Below are 15,990 nucleotides of genomic sequence, written 5' to 3' on the forward strand. Positions count from 1 at the left end.
TAACTATCTGTGCTTTGTATCCAAAGTATTTTTAAAGTAACTAAAATGAATTATTCCCATTACTCCAAATAACAAGTAACCAAGATGTTTCTTTTTGAGGCAGTTAACTACTGGAGGGGTGTGTGTGTCTCATAAATGTAACTGGTTATGAAAGATGATTTTGTCTGCCTTCTACTCAGAACATTCCCCCAAACCTGCTAGCTGAATGCCTGTGGTTACATAGACACATGATGGAATGGTATGGCTCAAGACTAAAGGGTATGATCTGATTTTTGTCTAAAGCAGCAGAAGGTGGAATTCATTAGCTGTTCATTTACCCATTAGAATTAGTGGTTGACCAATAAAACATGGGACAGCTGGCAGGCTTTTGTTGTTGTTTAGTCGTTTAGTTGTGTCCGACTCTTTGTGACCCTACGGACCAGAGCACTCCAGGCCCTCCTGTCTTCCACTGCCTCCCAGAGTTGGGTCAAATTCATGTTGGCAGGCTTAGCAAGTAATAATAGAAGTGTATGGAGGTGGGCTGTGGAGTTCAGTTCTCCGCTCTGGGTAGCCTTGGGCAATCTGGACAACATGAGGGTGTCCCCTGAAGAAGGACATGGCAGACCACTTCTGGGTACTGTATATTTAGAAAACTTTGGAAAGAGCTACCTTAAGTGTAAAATTAACCTGATGGAATTAATTATGGAGTAATGTAGCCCCTTGGTTTTTCCAGAGGAGTGACAGTTAATGTACAGTATGTTTATACAGGGCGGTTGCGTTTAGGCAGAGCAATGAATGGACAAAAACTAGACAGGCAGAAGTGATTGGCTGGTAGGTTTAATGTACATCTTGGCATGCTTTTGAATATAATGCAAAACGCGTGCACGCGGTTGATTCATAGTAGATTAATAGGTTTTTTTTGTTTATTTGTGTTTTTCATTTCCTGTTAGTAGCTCTTCTTAATGTTTCTACACACACACATAGATACAATGCAGATTTAAAGCTGCCTTTTTGGAATTAACTGTGATGTAGTTTCCTGCCAGCCAGGATTCAGAAAATGATGAGGGAAGGGGGGGGGGAATTGCACGGAGGAGGAAGGGCAGGGTAACCGCTGCTTGCAGACGAGATCAAGTCACCAAAGAGGGATAAAGTTTTCCACCTGTGCAAAGAAATTATACACCCACGGTGCACCCATGGTTTTCCAGCTTGGAGGCAGCATCAGCGAGCCATTGTGACTGAAAATTGGCCGGGGCAAGAAAGAGCAACGATATTAATTATTTTGACAGGCTCGGTGTCAGAGTTGCAGCTGCCAGACGGAAATTGTCTCTCATTTATGGTGTGCCGTTTGGAGATCTTTGAGCAAAAAATGGCTTTGTTTCCCCTCTCCTGCGGAGAGAAAAGGTTTTTTGTTTTAATTGTTATTAAGAAAGTTGAAAAAGAATTGATGGCAAAGGGATGAAGGAGAAGGCAAAGACCTCTCACAGCTAACCAAAATGTTGCCTCCAGCTGTTCCTGTATAGATTCTGATCCAAAAAGAAGGGTGTGCAAGGTGGGAGCAGGGTGGGAAAAAAAATACCCCATGCATCTGTCTAAAAGCTTCATATCCCTTTTCTCTGATGGATGACGTACCCGTTCGCTTTCATTCTCCAACAGTAATCAAAAGTGTGGTGACTCATTTGCTGAACAGCCTTTTCAGGGAATCCGCGGGAACAAAAAAAAGCCTTCTGGCACCTTTAAGACGCAAGAGCAGGAGATTTAGTGAATCACAATCCACTTTCTCACCTATTTGGAGTATAATATTTGGGCTTCAGGTGCATACACAAAAAGGTACTGTACGCCGTTTGCAGGAATAGTCTCCTTTGGGCGTTGACACGGTTTCTGTGAGGATCATAATCCTCTCCTTTATCAAGGCAGAGGTTTAGTGGGCAGGTTTGTGCCTTGAAAGAGGAACTGCATTAGTCCTTAAAGCCCAAAGCTGGCACCCAGAGTCATAAACTATTAAATCCAAACGGCTATTTTAAAAAAACACAACCACCCTCGCACACATAAAACAGACAGCTGTTTCTGCTGTGGGTAGAACTAAACATTATAAAGGACAGGGTAGGATCCCAAACGCTGTGCTTCCTGCACTTCGCAAAATGGGGTGGGGAGAAATGCAGCAAGGAATTGCCAGGTGGGAGGTTGTGCTTACCTCAGGAGGTGGTGACCACTCCAGCACTGGAGGAATTCAGAAGAAAATGGGACAGCCCTCTGTCCAGGTCTGCTTTGTTCTGGGCCCTTGCCTTGAGCAAGGGGTTGGACGCAATGGCAACTCCATGATTCTAGGATTAACCACTCTTCTTTCCCCTGCATGCGCCCCACTTTTTTTGAGGGAAGCAAGAAGTACAAATCTGCTTTGGAAACGGTGGATGCGTCTTGGTCCCAGGAAGCACCAAGAGACTAAACGGAAATAGTCTAAAAATACTTCCCCACCACCACCCACCAAAGAAAAGGTCACCTGGGAAGTTGGCCCGTTATTTCATTTGCAGTACTATTTTTACCGAGAAAAGAGAACAACGTGGATTGGGAGTTTTTAATTCCCACAGTGGGTTGTGTCAAGTGGGTGCCGGTATCAGAAAGGCAGAAAAGCTGTTGCCACCGTCCCCACTGTAATTGAGGCTGAGTTCCCACAAGGGTGGATTTAGAAATGGGCATTTCTGTAGTGAGGGTGTTCTTGTTTCAGACCCTCTGCCTGCCCCCTCAGCATCTCCCAGCACCATGAGCTTCTAGGCTCAGCTGTTCCGGGTGGTTTCCTATGCACAAAATGCTGCTGCTCTGTTGCTGTTGTAGATATCCTTCCGTCTCCAGAGACTATGGTATTGTGCTCTGTATGGAGGACTTGGAACAGCATCTTGTGTGGCTGAGGAGGCCAATTCAAGAGTGACCATCCCTTCCACACTGAAGACAAATCCAATCTGTCCCCTGTCCAGCTCCCTGGTTTGGCTGCTTTCGGGACTGCTTCTTTGCCTCGGCCTGCTGGACAAGGGTCTCTTCAAAATGGGAGAGGCCATGATGCAACGCCTGCCTCCAGGCTGAACGCTCAGAGGTCAAGGTCTCCCATCTGTTGAGGTCCATCCCTAAGGCCTTCAGATGCCGCTTGCAGATCTCCTTGTATCGCAGTTGTGGTCTTCCTCTGGGGCGATTTCCCTGTGCTAATTCTCCAAACAGGAGATCTTTTGGAATCTGACCGTCAGCCATTCTCACGACATGCCCGAGCCAACGTAGACATCGCTGTTTCAGTAATGTATACATGTTAAAAATTTCAGCTCGTCCTAGGACTACTCTATTTGGAACTTTGTCCTGCCAGGTGATACCAAAAAATGCATCAGAGACCATGCATATGGAACGTGTTCAGCTTCCTCTCCTGCCGTGCACAAAGGGTCCAGGACTCACTGCAGTGCAGGAGTGTGCTCAGGACACAGGCTCTATAGACCTGGATCTTGGTATATGCTGTCAGCTTTTTGTTAAGCCATACTCTCTTTGTGAGCCTAGAGAACATGTAGCTGCTCTTAAATCCTTGATAAAGGAGGCGAAATACACCAATGAACATAGAATACCAATGTTTTTTGTATTGCGCTCCCAAACAGGCCTTTAGTCTCAGTCTTCATTTTGAACTGCAGAGTTGGAAGGGACCCTGTGGATCACTGTGTTAAGGAAGCCCAGTGGGGGAATCGGACTCCCAACCTCCCACAACCAGGGACCTTAACCACTGAGCTATACAGCAGTTTAGAAGACACTTCTGCAATGGGATGGGCCTCTGCAGAGCTCGGTCAATTAGTTCTGCTAGAATTTCCCAGCCAATATGGTCAGTGGTCCTACTGGTTGGTGAATTTTGGGGTATGTAGTCCTCGTAATAACTATTTTTTCTCAAGATCTGGTCCAAGGGGGCAACTGAGCACAGAACATGTGCCCAGATTACCTCCTCCTGCCCAAGTCCCAAGATCCTGGAAGCCATTTGGTACATCTCCACTTGCGTGATGCTGTCTATGTCCATTCCAACCCATACTTAATTCTTGTTTTTCTGGTTCTGAATTTCCACAGCATGGCTCAAGGGGAGTATGTCGCAGATTAATGGAGCGTATTCCTGGCAAAGCAGGGGAAGCAGGCTGCAAAGACGGAATGTACTACTATTTTTTTGTTTTTTTGCTCCCTGTGTGCGGCCCACAGTGATCGTTCCGTTATTTGAAAGCTCTGTCAAAAATACAGCGGGAGAGCCCCATCTCTCTAGAAAAGCCCCTCAAGGTTCTGCTAGCTGTTCCCTGTAATTATTTTGCAGCTGTAAAAGATAAGGCAGAGGAAGGGGATTGCTGACATAAAAAGTAACCTCCCCGTGTTGATTCATTACTTTAATGGAGGCATAAGTAAGTTGTTAATCTGATTTCTTATATAACTCAGAAGAGTGCCATTTTGTGGGGGAACAAAGTTAATACAGCACAAATGTTATTTTCTTACTGCAAAAATGTGGATTGCATTATGCTGCAGTCATTGCTCGGGATCGGAAAAGATAAGGATGCATTTGTGTGAGAGAGAATTATGTTGTTTAATCAGTTGTTCAGTTATTTCCTGGGGGGGAGTATGAGGTTATAGCACTGTTTTGCATTTTAAAAGTGTCAGGGCACCAATCACCTGTTAACGATATGTTCCAGTAAATAAAAGGGAGAGTTAGACCCTTGAAACTCAAGTCCAGCACCAGCACGGTTGTGAGAAATGGTACTGCTGCATGTAAAAAGTGTTGGTACAAATTTTTGCTTCCAAGGGTGTGTTCCAACAAGGCTGTGAAACTTCTTTGTGTATCTGTGTTATTGGCATTCTGAGAGGTGCATAAGAAAAGATAGATAGATAGATAGATAGATAGATAGATAGATAGATAGATAGATAGATAGATAGATAGATTGATTGATTGATTGATTGATTGATTGATTGATTGATTGATTGATTGATTGATTGATTGATTGATTGATTGATTTAGAGCCCCACAAGTTGGACCTCTTGTGGCTCACAGTAAGATTAAAAGCAGGTATATTAAGAAAGCCAATAAGCTAGAATATTAAAACACAGCTGAATTGAAGCACAGCTTTTTAAATTTAAAATTAAAAGTAATTTTAAAAGCACACCAGGGGGAAAAAATACCCAGTAGCATTTCCTGTTAAAGCCTCTTCCTCAGCAGCTGGTCCTTTAACAAAAGCCTGCTTCCATTATGGAAGAAAGTTCAAGAGTCTGGGATTGGCTGCCAAGAAGGCCGCCATATTTAAAGCTTAACGACTGCAAGGCATAATGGTGGTCTTTTCGTTTCGTTTAGTCGTTTAGTCGTGTCCGACTCTTCGTGACCCCATGGACCAGAGCACGACAGGCCCTCCTATCTTCTACTGCCTCCCGGAGTTGGGTCAAAGTCATGTTGGTTGCTTCGCAGACACTGTCCAGCCATCTCATCCTCGGTCGTCCCCTTCTCCTCTTGCCTTCACACTTTCCTAACATCAGGGTCTTTTCCAGGGAGTCTTTTCTTCTCATTAGATGGCCAAAGTACTGGAGCCTCAGCTTCAGGATCTGTCCTTCCAGTGAGCACTCAGGCTTGATTTCCTTTAGAACTGATAGGTTTGTTCTCCTTGCAGTCCAGGGGATTCTCAAGAGTCTCCTCCAGCACCACAATTCAAAGGCATCAATTCTTCAGCGGTCTGCTTTCTTTATGGTCCAGCTCTCACTTCCGTACATTACGACAGGAAAAACCATAGCTTTGACTATTCGGACTTTTGTTGGCAAGGTGATGTCTCTGCTTTTTAAGATACTGTCAAGATTTGTCATCGCTTTCCTCCCAAGAAGCAGGCGTCTTTTAATTTCATGGCTGCTGTCTCCATCTGCAGTGATCATGGAGCCCAGGAAAATAAAATCTGTCACTGCCTCCATATCTTCCCCTTCTATTTCCCAGGAGGTGATGGGACCAGTGGCCATGATCTTAGTTTTTTTGATGTTGAGTTTCAGACCGTTTTTTGCACTCTCCTCTTTCACTCTCATTACAAGGTTCTTTAATTCCTCCTCACTTTCTGCCATCAGAGTGGTGTCATCTGCATATCGGAGGTTGTTGATGTTTCTTCCGGCAATCTTAATTCCGGCTTGGGATTCCTCCAGTCCAGCCTTCCGCATGATGTATTCTGCATATAAGTTGAATAAGCTGGGGGACAATATACAGCCTTGTCGTACTCCTTTCCCAATTTTGAACCAATCAGTTGTTCCATATCCAGTTCTAACTGTTGCTTCCTGTCCCACATACAGGTTTCTCAGTAGATAGATAAGGTGGTCAGGCACTCCCATTTCTTTAAGAACTTGCCATACTTTGTTGAGGTCCACACAGTCAAAGGCTTTTGCATAGTCAATGAATGGTGGTCTTTTAGTTTTCTGATAACTATAATTTTTCTAAAAACCCAACCATTTTTGGACCATTTGTGGAGAGTAGACATCGCACTAGGTCTGTCGGGAGATTGTGATGGGAGAATATAAGAGGAACGGTTCTTAGCTCGATGTCCTGACTTTGAGCTACTTGTAGTCTTCTGTGGTGACGGTTTGTACGAGATGATCACAGTGTGTGTTTTACCAGGGCTTAAGAATGCTGGTTTTTGGAGCGGCCGTGTTCTCTGGCAAATTTTGGGGCTTGTAGTCCAAAAAGTGACAAGATTTTTAAAAGCACATTGATAGTAGTAGGCTTTTCAACCTCACTCTCTGTCAAAACTTTGTTGGCCCTGCCATTGGGCAGAGTGAGGCAGTTGTATACAGCATGTTTTGAGCATCCCCAAAAAGCAGCAACCTTTTATTTCCTGTTTTCCCCCTTACCAGGAAAGAAGGAGACTTTGTGGGACTTAATGAAACACACACTTGGTAGCAAAAATTTGTACCAACACTTTTTACATGCAGCAGTACCATTAATGCTTTATTTGCAAAAATAAAGTTGCTTAGTTGAGATAATATGTACCTTGGCATCATGGGGTAGGAACCTTTGCTGCTCTGTCTCAGGCTGAAATAATATCTTCTACAGCAGTGGTCCCCAACCTTGGGCCTCCAGGTGTTCTTGGACTTCAACTCCCAGAAATCCTGGCTAGCAGAGGTGGTGGTGAAGGGTTCTGGGAGCTGTAGTCCAAGAACATCTGGAGGCCCAAGGTTGAGGATCACTGTTCTACAGAGCCTGGTCTATATTATTCAAGTGCTATTTGAAAACTGTAAGTCAAAAACCTATTATATGTATTCTTTTAAAACAAAAGCTCTGGTAGTACATTGGAGTACACAGAATGCATTGCTTATATTCCTATGGGCTCATGCTTTAGTTTGAGAACTTGGAAAGAGAGAAGAAACGGAGGGAAGAAGGAAGTTAAAGAAATCTGTTTTAATTGTTGCCAAGGCATCCTACATTTGGAATACTAAAACATTATGTAAATGTACATGGATATAGTCAAAAGATACTAGGGCTCAGGTTAAAGGGGATGTGTAGTATAGTAGATGACTACCAGGGAAGAGTGACCCCCTCCTGATAACTTTAATTTAGCAAGCTGAGTTGTGGCGGTCTATACCGAATCTTACTGGTTCCCATAAGGTTAACATGAGAAGCTGCAGGTTTGTGTGTCCCACCTGTTCTCCAAAGAGTTTGCAGTGACGTACATTGGAATAATCACCTTTTTATCTATAGAACGACTCTGTATGTAGACTGGTCTGGAAAGAAAGAACATCTGGTTCGAAGCTTCAAGGCTGGGTGGAGATGCTGAACTCTAGTGGAGCCACCTAAGCCATTCATAGCTGTGAGCATTTATACAACTAATGTTCAGCTTCATTTGATTTTAATAACCTCTCCTTCCTTATCTTTGTGTGCCAGCAAATTAAACATTTTCAAATAACTAATGATAGAGCAGTAACTATAGTGATTCTGGTCTGGTTCACAACAGACGTCAAACATGATCTTGCAAATGTGCTACATGAGAAAAATCTGATTTGTCAAAGAACCTATCAGTATTGTATCTTCCTGTTAATGTTATGGATACACAGTGTGGTTTAGTGGATAGCATGTTGGGTTAGGACACAGGAGCTGTGGGTTCGATTCCCCACTAAGCATGGAAGCTCACTGGGGCAGTGAAATTGATAAAACCACTTCTTAAACATCTCACTTACCTTGAGAGTCCTATTTGGGTTCCTATAAGTTGGTTCCAATTTGACAGCACATAACATAACAGTAATACTCTCCGTGGGACTTTTGGGATATATGACACACCAGTTCGTGACGCAAGGGTGCATTTGAGGTGGACTGTCCTCCTGCGGATCCTGAAATTATATTAATGTTTCCTGTAAATCCTCTGAAAAGGAATGGGAGAGACGTATTCTGCATCTTCTCAAAATCAAAACTGGTAACAGCCAAGTTCGTTGAAGAAACAGTTCTCTTATTCTCGAAGGCTTTCACGGCCAGGATCTGATGGTTGTTGTGGGTTTTTCGGGCTCTTTGGCCGTATTCTGAAGGCTGTTCTTCCTGATGTTTCGCCAGTCTCTGTGGCCGGCGTCTTCAGAGGACTGGAGTAGGAACTCTGTCCATGCTCTGTGGCTGTTTGTTGGATAGTTGAGTATTTATAGCTGTGGGAAGAGCTTTTGTCCTTTTCAGGAGATAGGGTGATCAGTGTGTTTTTTGTTGTAATAAGGAGGAGAGAGATTATCTGTCACTGTGATTGATGGGTGTCGTTAGCTGGTCTTTTTTGTGCAATGATCCTGGGTCCTTGTGGCTGGGTAGAGTTCGTTGACCTTTTGCAGTCTGTATTTTTGAGAGCTGGGAGCCAAGTTTTGTTGAGTTTCAAACTTTCCTCTTTTTTGTTGAAGTTCTGCTGGTGCTTGTGGATTTCAGTGGCTTCCCTGTGCAGTCTGACGTAATGACTGCTGGTGTTGTCCAGTATTTCAGTATTTTGAAATAGAATTTCATGCCCAGCTTGTTTTAGGGCATGTTCAGCTACTGCCGATTTTTCCAGTTGTTGTCTCTCATGTTCTTTGATTCTGGCGTGAATGCTGTGGTTCCAATATATACCTCTCCACAAGTGCAAGGGATCTGGAATACTCCTGCAGTGGTGAGGGGATCCCTTTTGTCCTTTGCTGACCGTAAAATTTGTTGTATTTTTGTGGTGGGTCTGAATACTGTTTGTAGGTTGTGTTTTTTCAAAAAATTTCCCCAGGCGGTCCGTGACCCCTTTGATGTACAGTATGGCAGAAATACTTTACTTGTGGGTCGCTGTTCTCCTATTCCTCACTTGCTAACTAAGATCATGTTAAATATAAGGAAATTGATCTGTATGGAAGGGCAGGAAAGTCAGAGAGTCTATTAATAGAAATATTGGAAGTACTGAAATGTTGAGCCAATTTCCTCCCCTCCTTTAACCACCCTGGAATGGCAACAAAATGTATAATACTAATTGTTAATTCTTAGAGGTGGTGAATTCTGCAATGGAATGTCAGTACAGTATCAGACCTTTGGAAATGGGTGTAAAATAATGGTGGAAACATTTAGTTTCTAAAAATGTAACATAGTTAAATGAATGTTCCAACGTGCTAAGAGTGCTGTGTCATCCCGTTCTTTGTATAACTCTTTAACCATAAGGTGATAGGTTTTTTTTTTAAAGGTATCATTTAGCCCGAGTCTCAAAATGGGTGTTTCTGTTTGCTCCACAGACCATCCTCCAAGCCTGCAAAACCACCCCAGGCTCCGAACGCCTCCACCTCCTCTTTCACACGCTCACACGCCAAACCAGCATCACGCAGCCTCCATCAATTCCCTAAATCGAGGGAACTTCACCCCACGCAGCAATCCCAGCCCTGCTCCCACAGACCACTCACTTTCGGGAGAGCAGCCGGCCGGGACGCAGGAGTCTACGCATGCTCAGGACAACTGGTTACTTAACAGTAACATCCCCCTCGAGACCAGGTAATGCCTGTTTGCTTAAGTTGTTTTGTATGCGCATGCAGTGAGGCCTCAGGCAGGTAGAGAAAAACATGGAAATATGTCTAGGGTGCCTGATAATATCACAGAAAACATATGAGGTCATTGCAATCATCAGAAGGCAGAATTCTACGCTCTGCACAGCTCTTTCCTTTCTGCCCACTATGCTGTCTGACAATGTGTCCTTCTCTTCCTCTGCCCTGCCCCTCTTTGAACCTTTGAATGCTTGAAGGTTGACGCTCTTCACTCTGTGTGGGAAGATGCTCCCTGCTGTAAGGATTACAGCCAAGGAATGAGAGGTCCGCAAAAACTGATAAATATTTGCAACTGTTTTCCATTGATGTGGTCTATTCTGAGCATAATATTTGGGTTTCGTCATAGTGCAGAATTTCACTTCTGACCACCAGGAAGCATGCTCCATCCGGGTGCACCTCCGTGCACACTTTCGTAGTGTGGGTGCATTGCGTGTCAAGTCTTAAAGGTCTACAGTCTTTTCAGCTAACACCCTCAGTATTGTAGGCTTCAAGCTGGCGTTACCACCATGTCCATGGCCGACTCCTGTATTTATTCCCATTACACTTGAACATTGTTACAGTTCTCTGGCAGTGATGGCCTTGGAGGGAGAGTCACCTCCAGAAAGGTGCTGGATATACTCATCCCCTTTACATTCCTATACTGTAGTATAGAGTGGCTTTAGGCTAGATGGGCGGTACACAGATCAAATCAAATCTGTTTGTTTGTTTGAGCAAAGTCATTTAGAGTAATGTTTTGTGGCCACTACAGATGCGCTCAGTGGGGCCCTCCACTCCTTCATAGCCAAGTCTCCAGTGGCTGCAAGATAACAGTGGTTCAAGGGGCGAAGGCTGTCTGCAGTCTGTAGCATTCCTGCGTGGTGGGCTTGCTCCATTTGTCCCTGTTAGCCGTGCCTGGCCACTTGTGTAGAACTGACCAGGCAATATTAGTCTGCATTTTCCTTCCTTTTCACTGGGTCCCACCAACTCTCCCCTGTGCCCCACAACATCTCCAGATTTTGTTTAAATAGAAAATTGTGCCCTCAAAACAGTCATTAGTACTTCTGAACTATATTCAAGGGCAGTCCTACATATATTTCGTCATGACAGTCTCAAACTGGAGCTTATAAGTATACAGTAGTTCTTATCAAGAACTTTGGCTGAGGTTTTCCTTAGTCCTGCTACCCAAGGTATTTTAAATGGAGACACTGGGGTTGAACCTCCAACCTTCTAGCTGTGAAACATCAATTCTAGGACTCAGCTGTCATCTTATCCTGCTACTGTGGGTATATTTCATTTAGCCCAATATCAGGTGTTCAGTTGCAAGCAGCAAAGTAGGGTCCGAGGCCAGTGTCTTTGCCATCAGCTACGACCTGGGCTTCTGGGAATTGAAACTAAGCCTCAGATATGTCCATAGCTCTTAGGTTAGGACTCCTTCTTGCTTTGAAGAGTGACATAGCTTGGTTTAGTTTTCTTTCCTTTTTATGTAATAGTTCTATTGCTTATTCCTGGTGCGTTTTGTTTTGTTTTGTTTTTGTTTTTTTGCTTGGATGAAGAAAAGAGGAAATTACCTTGCAGTCATCTTCTTGCAGCTCAAAAATATCATTGGCATTAACGTAGCTTGTAAGGCTATTTTCCCCATTTAAAACGGGAATGGGGAACATAAATTCAAAATGGGCTTACGTGTCCGTGCGCTCTGTTTGATGGTTTCTCCCCCAAAGCAGAATAAATCAATATTCTATTTAAGAAGCTGAAATCAGTCAATATATTGGAAAGATTTAGCCTCTCAGCTGTGCCAGTTGTGGCAAGTATAACTGTAGTCTTCCATTCTGCAGATGCCTGATCTTGTTAAGACGTAATGGGAGAGATGTCGTCGGCTGCATTTTGCTCTTCCTAAAATATTGCTCCAGCAAATCTGGAACCCTGTAAAGTACACATCCGTCAATTAGTATCACTTTCCATTACTCTTTGCTGCACACACTCATGCGCGCGTGCACACACACTTACGCACATTCCCTTGCTCTCTCTTCCTTCTTCTGTGTTTGGATAATTGCATGCTGCAATTTCTGCTCCTAAGGCACTCTCATCATTTTTAAAAGTCAAGCAGAATGTCTTTGGAAATCAGTGCAAATTGACTCAAAGTCTGTGGGGATATTATGAAACTATTACTGGTTTTGGGCTACATATCCCGGAATCCCCCAATAGCACAGACAGTTATGGAGGTTGTAGTACAATAAAGCAACTTTTCAAATAACTGCCCCTCAAGCAATGGCCGCTATCCTATATTCACAAGATGTGCAAAGACTATTTCTTGTATTTATTTAAGCCTTTAGTCTTCAGACTGTGTTCTTCTTTGAACTGTGGTATAAGCCCATAGTAATATTTCAAACTTGCTTCAGCACCTGATCTTCCTGTGGACCAGGAGAAGTATACTCTAAAGAGATGGATTCTTGTGGATTCTGGATGGATTCTTATAGATTCTGGAAATCATGGTCTGAAAAAATGAGAAGGTTGGAGATGTAATCTTAAAAGTGATCCATAGTCTCCTCCACTTGTTTCCTATAGCAAAGGAGTAAGTTTAAATTAGGCTGACAACTCACTTGCCCATATGAAATGTCCCATCTCGATAATTTTCTGGATGTCTCGTACAGAGAGTGTCACCTGAATCCAAGAACTAACCACCAGTCCAAACTTGAGTACTTTAACACCCCAGGCAGAAATTCAAGTCTTTTTTTGTTGTGCACTTCCCCAGCTATCTTTCCAGCTGCATGCACAGTCAAGTCTGAAAAGTTCATGTTTCTGGTTACAGAAAAGAAAATTCCTGCTAAACATTTAGAAGAACTTCCTGGCAATATGAGATGTTTAACAGTGGTAAAGACCATCTGGGAAGATGGTGAACTTTCCATAGTTGAAGAGTTTTAAATCTAATTTGTGATGGCCATCTGTTTAGGGATGCCGATCTGTGGATTTCTACATTTGTAGAAAGCTGGACTTAAGGTTCCTTTCTATCATTCGATGTATTCTCAAAGGCTTTCATGGCCGGGATCCGATGGTTGTTGTAGGTTTTTCGGGCTGTTTGGCCGTGTTCTGAAGGTTTTTCTTCCTAACGTTTCACCAGCCTCTGTGGCTGGCATCATCAGAAGACAGGAGTTAGAACTAGGACACAGAGTTCTAACTCCTGTCTGAAGATGCTAGCCACAGAAATTGGTGAAATGTTAGGAAGAAAAACCTTCGGAACGTGGCCAAATAGCCTGAAAAACCTACGACAACCAATTCTATCATTCCATTATTTTCTGCATGCCTCTGAGAATTTAAAGAGCCAAGATTTGTCATCTCTAAGCAGTCCTGAGCATCAGTGCAGCCACCCAACACTTTTGAGTCTCATGTATAATCCTGACCATGAAGATGGGACAGATAATATGTGGCTCACTGGTTTAGGCTGCAGGTGCAGGACCATGGATAGCTCCAAATAGACAGTCTTGATTACAATTTATGCATAAGCATCCTTGATGGTGCATTTCTTCACCCTGGACACACCCCGTTTGGTCTGATTTCTGAAGCAAAGCAATATCAGACCAAAATAGGAAACCACTCAGGAAAAGATCCTGACTGAAGTACTAGAGAGCTGTAACAGGGTAGAGTTGACAGTACTGGACAAAATAGACCAAGGGGTTCACTCAATATAAGGTAGAACATAAAATTTCTGTTCTTCTTTTGTCATATCAGCAGTGGAATCATCAATGTGTAGTTTAGAACCTTTAAATGGTTCTATCTGTTCTTCCATCCTCACTACTATTGACTATTGAGAAATGACTACTGAAATTTTTTATGCATGATCTTACATCTTGTTAAAAGAGTTAAGTGCAATCATGTTTCTCAGTGGCTCAATTAAGTTAATTGTGACTGGTTGACTCCCAGATGGCTGTATATGAGTTGCAGCCTTAGCCACCTGTCATACCAAAGTCTTCCCAAGGTAGCCCTCGATATCAGCCCACAAATAATGTGAATGCAACACATCCACTGAACTCATAAATTCATTAACATAGAGACAAATCTGTGATAGCAGAATGAAAAATTTACCTTGATACTCCATAGCTGATTAAAAGCAGTGGGTATAGCAGTAGGTGGCAGAATACCCAGAAATGTCTGGTTTTAGCCACTTTTACAAAAGTAGATAGGAGTTGCCTGGATAAGCACTTCTGGTTTCAATTGTTTTCTTTTAGGGAGGCATATACCTTCTGTATATTCCTGAAAATACAGCATTCAAGTCAGCACAGATGCATTATGTTTTGTCGCGAAAATACAATGCATATTCACCACAACAACCCTTATACATTCCTAGAGCAGACCTCTTGCCTCTTAAAATCATTTAACTTAAAGGCATGATAGTATCCAAGAAATATGAGTTCTTTGTGACCATCACTGTCACAGAGTGGACTTCAGTCTTCTGGTCAGTTATGTTAGTTATGAGATTTCTACCGTTGAATGTCATCCGTGTGGTTTTATTGTCTTACGCTTCTCAGAATTCCAAGGATCTGACACAGCTCTGCTGTTCTGCATGGGATATTTATAAACAGTTACATCCGTGGCCCGAATCATCTCCTTGCTCCAGGTGCATCTGGCAAAAACTTCATGAAATTCCTCCAGAAATGTGAGAAAGCCATCTTGGTTTCGTTCATCCTTTGGGAGTAGGCCGTGCATACTTGTCCCACACCCTCCTAGGAATTGACAGGCAGCCTGAAGGTCCAACTTGATTAGCTAGTGATCTGTCCAGGACATCAGAGCTATTTTCAAAGCTTAAAATCAGTGTCAAGGATAACATAGGCCATAACATGGATCTCTCAAGTGCAATATCATTTGAGCAGCCACAGAACGGGCAGCTACAACGGGTCTGTCTTTTTCTTTTAGAAGAATGCATCCTGAAACACATGCATACAAGAAAGACTTCTTAACATGTGCTTTTTCAGTACTGCAACTACTGTTCTTAGTTACGTTTTGAAGCTTTTTTCTCCCCCTCTTTCCATGCTTGCATTTTCTAGGGTTGCCTCTTCCTCCCACGCGCCCCTCCTCCCTGTCACTTCCTTGTTTTTACTCTTTTATTGACACTTGCATTAAACATCATATAACCCAGCATCCTATCTCATTTTATATTGCTAGTTTCCAACTAAACTATACCGATGTATTGTAAAAACCAATTTTACATGGATTTTTAACTACTGATAAATTCCCATTTATATCCCTGCTGCTACCCCACCTGGCAGCTTATCCATCAAAAGCTCTCCTTTATTGCTTTTATCTTGACATACAACTTCTCTTCCATTCCCGCAGAATGCAGAAAAATGAGATATATGCCATGGTGGCGTGGTTTTTTTAAAACCATTTTTGAAGCCTATATTTTGGCTCATGCAGGTTGATCTACATAACTGCAAAGCTCAAAATGTGAATTATTTTTCTCTTCTCGGGATAAAGGAGTATTGCTTAGGCTGTTGAATATTCCCCTGGCCAGCAACAGCTTGAAGAAGTACAGGAGACTAAGCCAAGTTATTAACTTGCCATCTTTGCAAGGATAGATGGATCTCCTTCTTCTGTGCTGCCTAAAAATGCAGAGGGCATTTCTATAAGAACATTGCATTTTCTGGTATTCTAACTAGACTTAGACGAAAGCTTTGTTCGGTACCAACTGCTACTTGAACAGCCATGTTGGCTGGAGGATTCTGGGACCTGTGGCGGAACAAAATAACTTCGTAACCTCTCCTGTTGCTGAAAATCATCGTTTTATGTCACAGCCCATGAACATAAATAAGAAAAGTGCCCATATCATGATGCTTCCACCCTCTAGTCTCTGCCTGAGAATTCAGATTATATTTCAGGTTCAAATTCAGCTTTAATGCTGGATTGTTGCACAAAGGCAATGCTGTGTTTGTTTTTGCTAATAAGCACTAGTAAAACAAATAAATTTTTCATTCCTAAAGGTTAGGGGGTTGAGTGTCGTTTTGTGTGTCAAAATTCCAGGTG

General features: G+C 42.9%; 1 protein-coding gene across 13 annotated transcripts in view; it reads left to right on the forward strand.

Annotated features, from left to right (window-relative positions):
- Window positions 1–15,990, forward strand: part of TENM4 (teneurin transmembrane protein 4) — a 427,285-nt gene that overhangs the window by 177,435 nt on the left and 233,860 nt on the right. For all 13 annotated transcript variants that reach the window (XM_078390190.1, XM_078390188.1, XM_078390192.1 and 10 more), the window contains one exon: window positions 9,697–9,949. In XM_078390190.1, the coding sequence (XP_078246316.1) occupies window positions 9,697–9,949 (253 nt within the window). The remainder of the gene's footprint in view (window positions 1–9,696; window positions 9,950–15,990) is intronic.

Source organism: Pogona vitticeps, chromosome 3 (assembly GCF_051106095.1).
Source record: "Pogona vitticeps strain Pit_001003342236 chromosome 3, PviZW2.1, whole genome shotgun sequence".
Classification (NCBI taxonomy): Eukaryota; Metazoa; Chordata; class Lepidosauria; order Squamata; family Agamidae; genus Pogona; species Pogona vitticeps.